Raw genomic sequence first — 10,586 nt, forward strand, 5'->3', positions numbered from 1 at the left:
TGTAGCACATTTTTGTGAACTCGTGAACTTTTATACCGCAGACTTTTACTCCTGGTACCAAATCTCTTTGACATTCAGTCCGATTCATCCGTATTTGTGAGTTTATTAGTAAGATTAGGAAGGAATTCTTTATATAGTCTTAATATTTCAAAGGGTTCTGACGTCACGATGTATCGGGTTCACGGACGTCGTCTTCTTTCGTACAATATTGTGTTAATGGTGTCATAAAATTTAAGACCTTGTACTCATTCTTTTAAAAATACACTTGGCTTGGCTGAGAGAGACAAGGATGCACACTTACTGCAAGGGTGTTCAGAAGCAAAATATAAAGATATGAATGTAATGGTTATCTACATGTAAATGTCACATAATAAACATAATTAGGTAAAAGTATATTTTTTATTGTATAAACTTTTTTGTCATCGAGTATTAAACTTTTGATAAAATGATTAGACACAAATGTGATTATATCAATAGGCAAGCCGGATGCATTGTTTTTCAGTTCAGGTTTAGCAGGTTAGGGAATAACTGAATATCCGAACAAATGTCATCTACTAGTTAAAAGGAGAAATGCAAGGAAAAGAACTGATGAAAACAAACCGAACTAGGAAAAAAAGGTACTTTGAGCACTGAGCTCATAAAATGATACTCCCTCCTCTCATAATGATATAAATATAATGACAAAGTCCATGTTTTGCTTTGGAAGACACAAAATAAGTGTGAGACCAAAAAGTGAAATAGGTCAGATGCACAATGACATTAAAAGCTTTGAAAGTATCATAAAATTTTATTTAGCGGTATAGGAGGGGTTGTAGATAAGAGATGGGTACCCTTTGATATTATAGAAGGAATAGCAGTGTCCAAGTTTTGCTATGGGAAACCCAAAATACATGTCAGATCAAAAAGTAAAATAAGAGATGCTTAATTTCATTGTTCGCTCATATTTTTTTTACATTTTGATCTGACCCTTATTTCTGCTCTCCCAGAGCAAAACATGAGCTTTGCCATTATAATCATATGAGAGGCGCAGATTTTCATTTAGTAAACTCGATCATTCTCACAGTACCTCTAGTAATACCCCACGCTTGAAAGTTAGGAGGGTATCTAGCAACCAGGATGTCCAATCGTCTGTACGTCCGTCCGTCTGTTACGCTTTGGGGTACCCATCTCTTATCCGTAAATCCTCCTATACCACTGAATGAAATTTAATGAAACTTTAACATAATCTTTAACATAATACAATGAATGAAATTTAATTAATTGACTTCTCAAACAGAATCTTTGTTACATATTCATAGTACACTTTGTATATTATGAATATTTCACCATTTATTTTACATTTTTATCGGAAACAGATTTCGGGTTTCCCAAAGCAAAACTTGGTTGCTGTCATTCTTTTATTAATCTCTTATCCACAACTTTTCCTATACCACTGAATAAAATTTGTTAATACTTTCACAAATTCTTTACTGTTAAGTATTTACTATTGTGCACCTCCTGTCTTGCTTTCTGATCTGCCTTTTTTCGGGTCTCCCAGAGCAAAACATGAGCTTTGCCATTATGTTATTAAGGATATATGAAAGTATCATTGAATTTTTTTCAGTGAAATAAGAGAGGACAGTTTTACGATTTTGTAAATTATGGTTTACAACTCTTAACTATGGTTAACGATCTGATAGATATAGTTTCACGATTTGTGAAATTATGATTAACAAATCGTAACTACAGTTCACGAATGTAAATTATAGTTTACAGATGTGAATCTATATTTATAAACAAAATCTATTCTTAACGTTTTATTACAGACAGATAAACTTAGATTAGCATTCGTAAACTATAATTAACAACCGTTATGTTTAGCTCATTTTTGTGAATTTGGCGTGTCATATATATATATATTTATATGGTTTGCAAATGGGAAACCCGAACTTTGTGCCCTATCAAAAGTAAAAAATGCTCCAGGTGCACAATGGCACTAGACCTATATATCAAAGAATCTGTGAAAGTATTGTTAAATTTCATTCAGTTGTAATAAAAAGAGGAGTTGCGGTTAAGAGATGGGTACCGCACATCGTAAAAGACGGACGTACAGACGGACAGACATCCCGATCACTTTATATATACCCTTCTCCTTTTCAAACGAAGGATATAAAAACTGCATGTGACCACGGGGAAATAGATTTTTTTGCAAGAAATTCAGAAATTCATAAAAACATGTATTGAGTTTTTAAAATGGAGGATTTAATCGTACTCAACAAAACAGAGGGCAACCAGCATTTTTATGAAAAGTTCCCTTACATGTAACAGCTAATAGTCTTAAAAACGTGAAAGGGGTCGGGTGATTTTTTTTTTAATCATTTTTAACACAGTTGGGAAATTCTCAAATGGAAATTGTGTAATTGTTTCATGAACTCTACCAGAAACTTGATTTACATAGAGCCATAAATATATTTGATTTAATACTGTAGTTGAAATGATATTTAGTATTATTGAAAACGAATTTTGAAATAGTAAATGGAATTTACTTTTATTTTGATTGAGTAACTCGTGTACATTTGTTACCGATGAATGATAAAGAACTATCATAAATAATTGAATTGAATTGTTATATCTGTGTGTTTTTTTTTCCTGGCTTCATATACAAAAAACAAAATTATTATTTATTTTCAATGTTATCAAAGATTTTTTTTAAAGATTAAATTACATGGAATCGTGTTAGTTGTAGAGTAATATGTGCATGTAATGTATGATGTATCTGAAATATAATATTAATTACTTCCTTATATTTCATTACTATTTTTACGTTAAGATATAGTAAGATATAAAATATCGAACACTGATCTGTCTTAAAAATCTTAAACCTTTCGAAAATTATATTGGCATTGAACACAATTAGTTATCGCCAGCTGAAGTATATTACACAAAGAGCGATAACTCTATAACTAACAATATTTTCCTCCTTGACTGCTGGGTTCTAATTAATGTACTAACCCCACCCCATCCCCTCCAGAAAAAAAATAACGAAAGAAATAAACGTCATCACTCTCTTGATAAGCCCATCGCACCCATAATTTAAAGGATGTACATTAAATTAGTTTTTTTTTTTACTTTTTTCTTATGCATTAAGGTTCTTTTAGTTCAGATTACAACATGTACAAAACCCCTGCTGTTCCGACTACTTACAATACTGTTGAAACAATAAATTGTTGTATCATTTAGATAATTTTAAGCTTGCATATACACATGTCATGTATGACCGATGTATGAATGTTGGTTTTACTTTTTTGTATTCGTAAGGGACATTGAAAATGGACATACATGATTTTGTCATTGAATTGGGGTTTTAAAGTTTTAATTATTTTTTCAATTATATGGAATTCATATGGTTAGGACGGAGAAGGGGGTGGGGTATAAATTTTAAGAAAAAAAAACAGAAAAGGCATATATTTTTTCTGAGTGGAGCCCACTCCTTTTCCCTGGATTCACAACAAGCACGTACGTAGCAACGGGGGTTGGGGGGGGGGGGCTCCCTTTTTTCCCAAAATTACTTTTACTATTGGAAATGTTCAGTTAAAAGCTGCCCCCCCCCCCCACGCACACACACACTTTAAACTACAGGAAAGTGATTTAATGGAAATGTAGGGGTTTTTTTTGCTTGTCAACTTTTTTAAGTTTACTAAGTTAACAAAAAAAATTCTCTAACTTTCTCTAACTTTCTCCCCCCCCCCCCCACTTTCAAAAACAATGCTACGTGGCTGCACCATGCAGCTAGTTCAATCAGTATCATATGTCTTTTTTTCTCATTTTGTTTTTGTTTTCGATATCTACATGCATGTGCATACATGATGAAATTACTTATTAATCATTATACAGGTTGTTATCAGGTTATATATTTCAAAAACATTCAAATGAAATTTAGATGCATTTAATTTTTAAATTCAGAAATAATTTTTTAAGCTATGACACAATCATACATTAGAAGGATTGGAATTTTTTAAAATCTCAATTTCATTATAAGGGACCTATATACATGTTCTTCCTATAATATACCTAGTAACTGTATATATAGGTCCCTGTCGTTACAAATTAAACATTCTTTCATATTCTGACAATTTTCAGACAATTGGAGAAGATGACGATCTATAATTTATTCAGAGAATTTCGTATTTTCCTTATTTTATAACACAGAATGAGATTAGGATTTTTAAAAATCTTCTTATAAGGATTTTTTTTTAATTATTGGGTGTTTTGGAACTTTTTGAATTTAGCGCGCAGAAAAATATTTTCAACCAATGAAAATTGACGTGGTACAAAGTGCTCGTCTACAACGATACCAGTCACGTGACACAACACGGAAGCCATGCAAGATGGAAAGAAAGGGCGGAAAGCCCAATCAACACATTTCATGTTTATTTCCTGAAGTTTTAACGATTATTTTTAGTTACTTGAGTGTAAGGGACAAAGGTCGTGTGGCGCAGGTATGTGTGAAATGGCGAGATGTCGCCTACAACCGGTGCGTATGGCGGGGAGTTTGTGCCAAACTACATCTTCGCCGGGCAAATCCGTCTTTGTTCCCCAGTCTGGTCAAACGTGGGATTAAAAGAGTTCAGATTCTCAGCCTGAAGCGCAGCTTACGTGACGTAGTGGTGGGGATTCCTAATGTAGAGACCCTGAATCTGAGCGGATGTTTCGTGGTGACGGATCATGCACTCGGACATGCATTCTCACAAGATCTACCATGCATGACGGTTCTAAACCTTAGTCTTTGCAAGCAAATTACAGACAATAGTTTAGGAAGAATTGCCCAGTATTTAACGAATCTAGAGGTACTGGAATTGGGAGGTTGTAGCAATATTACAAACACTGGTCTTTTGCTCATAGCATGGGGCCTGCGTAAATTGAAAACATTGAATTTACGAAGTTGTCGACACATATCAGATGCAGGTATAGGACATTTAGCGGGTAATAGTCCAAATGCTGCTGCCGGAACGTTAGAACTAGAAAACTTGGGATTACAAGATTGCCAGAAATTAACTGATCTCTCTTTAAAACATGTAAGTAGCGGTCTTGTTAATTTAAAAACGTTGAACCTAAGTTTCTGTGGTAGTGTGACGGATAGTGGTGTGAAATTCTTGGCGAAAATGCAGACATTACGGGAAATAAACCTTCGGAGCTGTGATAATATTAGTGACATCGGTCTCGGATACTTGGCGGAGGGTAATTCACGCGTGACAAGTCTGGATGTAAGTTTCTGTGACCAGGTGGGAGATGAAGGCTTGGTCCACTTAGCTCAAGGATTATTCAGCTTGCGAAACATCAGCCTATCTGCATGTAACATAAGCGATGACGGACTTAGCCGTCTAGTTAATACATTACAAGATATTACGACTTTGAACATTGGACAGTGTGTACGAATAACTGATAAAGGTTTAAGTTTAATAGCGGATCACCTAAAAAGTCTCCAGTCTATTGACTTGTATGGGTGTACCCGAATAACAACAGTGGGACTGGAAAGAATAATGCAGCTGCGGGGATTGAAGTCATTAAATTTAGGCCTATGGCACAAAGGTGAAATATAGGACATCTTTGGAGGACTGTCTGATAACTAGGTCAACCACAATAGGTGCTCTGCGGGGGTGTTCAATGTGCTGAATTCAGATCTTGCCAAACAGACATTTTTTGTTGATATCATTTTAATTTTTTTTGTTACTGGTTGTAAAGACAGAATCTATTTTTTGTGTTTGAGTTTCAGATGTTTATATTGTTGTGGTTTATTTTAAGTACTCTCTAATAGGAATTATTTGCATTGTTTTACTTTAATATATGCTTTATAAAGGACTGTTTATAAAAAAAGTTGGTGGTAGTTTATGTTCATCTTAATTATGCACCAGAGAAATTTAATTTTTGTGTCTATACTTTTGTGTATGTAACAATTTTGTTTGTTTTTTTGCAGTGAAGTGCTGGGAGTAGATTACTCCAATTATAAATGATTAAATATTAGCTTATCAATAAATTTAAATTATACAACTTTATATCATTTTTTTTTTAATACGAGATTCATATAAATTTTATAAACTTTTTAGGCAATGAATTTTATACTCATATATAAATAGCTTTCACGAAAAACAGTAACTGTTTAAATACATGTACTACTCTTATAAAACTAAAGTGAATACTGTGATTAAAGAAGTCATTTATATGACATATATATATAAATGTAATATACAAAGTTTTGTTAAATTTAGATATATTGAAAATAGTCTGAAACCAGGTTTTCTGACAAAAGTGCAAGATGTAATTCCCGGGCCTTGATCAGCACTGTAAACAGTGTTTATTATAGAGTTTGAATTTAAGTTTATATTAAAGGGAATATTCTCTGGCTGAAAGAACTAAATACATGTGTATCAATATAAAGATTTCAAGCAATTTTCAATTTAACTAGAAAAAAAGTGATATTATGTAGTTATTCTTGTGCTGTTTCATAGTGTAAATGGATACAATATTTATTATCCAGTGGTTTCTGACATTATACATGTACAATAAATATATTACTCTGAAAGTTAAACTATTGTGATACATATCATGGTGCAGATCCACTGTATCCAACACAGTTGTTTCATTACATCCCTTCAGAAATTAAAGATTTATTTCTTGATTAATGTAAACAAACAATTGAGAAAGCAATATATAAAAAGGGTATTACAATTATTGATGGAATAAGTATGGACAAGTTATTATTGTTAATTTTTTGTATTTTTTTAAGTTAACATGTATGATGATGTATCATAAAATTATTTTATACATATATGGAACTTGTAAATGATAGTGGATTTGGTTTTGATGGGCAATTATCAAGTTACAATTTTATTTGAAGCACCTCCATAGAAGAATTTAATGTATATCGCTATATATACATATGATTATACTGTAATATTTAAATATGGTTATTAAATACAATTTTAATTTTTACTTTAAACATGTTATAAACGATTCTTTTTGTGTTAGCCAAAATATTATAGATATGAATGAATAAAATTTTAATTATTAAACTACATAAAAATTATACTGACAGAAAGTTATACATGTATTTTTTTTTATTTGCATACAATTAATTAACTGTATATGTGAATACTTATTGGTGCATTTATCATGATTTATATTGGACTTTGGAGTATTTATCATTTAATATATGTTGTTTTTTTTTTTAAAGAAGAATGTTTGTATGTAATTGTTACTATAGACATTGGCAAAGACTAATTATAAGACATTATATCAACTGAATGTATTTCATAATTCATATATATCAAATTACAATACATATAAATTTCATTGTATATGTATATCAAAATAGTTTCTGATATATTTATAAAATGATCTGCCATACTTGTACAACAAAAAAAAATGTGAATACAGAAATTTAAAATGGTTTATAATATTTACTTCTACTTATATAAATGCATGTTGATAAACACTACAGTCAAACCACAGGCACTTGTTTCTGTAATAAATTTTTGACCCATAGTATGTGTTATTATTATACTTTTTTAAAATGAGATAAGTTCTAAGGTCAAAGTAAACAATATTTACACCCACTGAAAGTCTTGTCACAATTATGACAAAGTCACAATACACTGTGGGGCCTTATGAAAGCTTTCAGAACCAACTGTGTAAAAGGTTATACCTAAAAGTGCTGGCACACAAAAAAAATCTACTGCTCAATTTTTTAGTGCAGAGGGGGGGGTCAAAATTTGTAGCTCTCCATTGGCAAATTTGGTGGCTTCTCCATTTGAGTGAAAAAACCTAGTAACAAATACAATCAATCAACATTGTGAACATATGGAATCAGCCATAGAAAATAACAGAGATGTTAAAGGATTCAAGATAGTGTGGATAAAATTGGTGGTTGTGACTTCAGAATCACTGAAACATATCCCTGTTAACTAAGATACAGTATTTGGGGGCATAAATACTATAAACTGTTTTTCAAAACATGCAGGAATACATGTGCAAAAATTAAAAGATTTGAACACTAGCTATTCACTATTCGCAAAGGCGACTTGATGTGGAATATATAGTTGAGATTCAAAAAAGAACATCGACTTTAAAGGGACTTGGACACCGTTTCAGCTGATTTTTTAAAAACTAATTTTATAGTGTTTACAATTCCTAGTTAAGGCTATTCAAATGAACAGCAAAAATTTGAACATCATTTGTCGGGTTACAATTAAAGGAGATATACCGAACTTAAAATTCTTCATATTGTAAGGCTAGTGCGCTTGTGTCTTGTTTTTGTTTACATATAGAAAATACCATATATTTATAACAAAACAAGATTCAGCTAATAAATCACTAGAAACTGCATGTCTAATGACATAGGCGTCGGAAGCAAATTGAAAGTGGGGGGCTAATTGAAAGGAAGGGGGGGATTAAACCGACATAAAAGGTAAACCCCAATTTTCAATGCCTATATAATGTTATATATATATGCAAAATAGTGTATATTTTCCTGGTGTAAAAGTAAGCCGTCAACTGTAAAAGTCGTGTCTTCGCAAAAGTCCACACTGCGTATATATGACATATAGAATTAACTTCTTTATTGAAAAAAATCTGTATATTAATATATACATGTATAATCTATGTAAACAAAAACGTGGCACGGGCCTTGTTTGCATAACAAAGGGGTTCATTCTACCTATTCCCACTTTTTGAAAATCATGTAGAAAAAGGTAAGATTTTTTGTGGGAATAGGTGGAATGTATGTGTAAACAAATAATTAACTATGTTCTTAAATTTCAAATATCCGAAATAAATATATTTTCTCATAGATGTATTCATTATTTTCTGTCTTAAAATGTACAAAATACAGGTAAATCTTAACATCTATTGTTATTTGCAAGTGGGAATAGGTGGAATTGAGATTTCTAAAAACTGGGAATAGCTAGAAGACACCAACAAAGGTTTAGAGTTCTAGATCGGTCTATAGTGTTTCGACAACTGAGATTCAATATTTTGATAATCATTAAAAATACCTTCGTTAATTGAGTATTTGTAAGCACAAAAAAAATGGGAAAACAAATTTGAAAATTTCAGCTTTTAAGAAAAGGGAAAAGAAGCGAAAAGAAATAATATTAGATATTGTTAACTCTCGTTTCCTCTTCACTCACCTTTTTCACACCCCCCCCTTTTAAAATTCGAATGTTCGTGACTGGTCTATCACATAGGCTGATTCACATCGCGATATATGGAATGTTAATGTGGTTTGGGGCAAAAAATTAAATCTGCTGAAGAATTGGAAAAAAAAGTCTTTATTGTGTTTTTGGTGGGGAATTTTGCAAACAGATATGATGTTTCAAATATTAATCATACAAATGTATGCTGTTTGATACCAAGACATTTGATTGCCAGTGGCGGATTCAGGGGGTTGGGGGGGGGGGGTCCGACCCCCCTCCCCCGCTCATTGATTTTTTTTTTACGTGTCATTTTATCATCATTTTGTTGCATTTATAAGACTCTAATAAACATGAACCCATTTTTCTCTACAACTGTGAAATATACACCAACTACGAAACAGAAAATCACTTTCCGCTTGAACGCACACAATACGTGTACACAGGTAATCAACAGAGAGATCGGGGTAGTCCTGCATTCAGTGAAGTCACAAGGTCATATACATGAACAGTACAATATAGTCAGGTACTAACAACAGAAAACTGCATAGTTATGATACGGTGCTGCTCATTAATATTCTTTTGCTGATAAATTAATTTTTTTTTTTTTAAATACAAAATAAGGTTGGCTTAGTAAACCCCACTATTTTGACAGATTCTTCAGTTTATATAATTTTTTCTTCAGTTTGAAATATTATTAATTGTACATGTGTGTAAATATTCTAAATCATATTGACAGTATACTCAAGTAAATTGAAAAGCACTATTTAGGGATTCTAAAAAGAATTTGATTTAGATTTTTTTCAATTATAATTATTCCTAAAATCGTCAGATTTTGGATTTTTCTTAAAAGCAAAGTCTATAAAGTCTTGTTTAAAGTTAAATTAAATTGAAACACTATTTTTCCAAATTCTTAAAAATTTGTGACGATCGGTCTTTAAAAAAGCTACAAAAAGTACCAAAAAAGGAAATGGAAAAATAAACGAAGAGAAATACCCATGTAATATAAAAACTTTCGTTTCCTCTTCACTCATCCCCCCTCCCCTTCTCCTTTTCAAATTTCTAGATTCGTGACTGGTTTTTGAAATAGGCTGATTCACATCAAGATATGGGATGTTAATGTGGTTTGGGGCAAAAAATTAAATTGGTAAAAAAAAAACCTCTTTACTTGTGTCTTCAAATGCGGTAGGGAATTTTGCAAGTTTTTCAGATAAAACATGATATTTGCTTGCACAGGGGATTGCTCCAAGCATGTAATAATTATTTTTTTAAATGATATACGAGATGATTTAATACGTTAGTATTTCGTTTATCACTTTTTAAATTTAAATAATTATTACAAGTCGAGAGGAAGGGATTCTTGAAAGAGGAATCCCCTCTGATCCGCGGACGAATATAGATCGGGATCGGGGTTTATAC

The 10,586-nt window shown here is 31.9% G+C and overlaps 1 protein-coding gene across 1 annotated transcript; it reads left to right on the top strand.

Moving 5' to 3' along the window:
- The first annotated feature begins 4,342 nt into the window (after positions 1-4,342).
- LOC134272354 (F-box/LRR-repeat protein 14-like) lies at positions 4,343-6,004 on the top strand. The gene has a single exon (XM_062754600.1). It carries the CDS (start codon positions 4,368-4,370, stop codon positions 5,577-5,579), a length of 1,212 nt encoding a protein of 403 aa, XP_062610584.1. The 5' UTR covers positions 4,343-4,367; the 3' UTR covers positions 5,580-6,004.
- Positions 6,005-10,586: the final 4,582 nt, after the last annotated feature.

The sequence above is a fragment of the Saccostrea cucullata genome, unplaced genomic scaffold (genome assembly GCF_032062105.1).
Source record: "Saccostrea cucullata isolate Sc308-1 unplaced genomic scaffold, CSIRO_AGI_Scuc_v1 ctg619, whole genome shotgun sequence".
NCBI classification, from domain to species: Eukaryota; Metazoa; Mollusca; class Bivalvia; order Ostreida; family Ostreidae; genus Saccostrea; species Saccostrea cuccullata.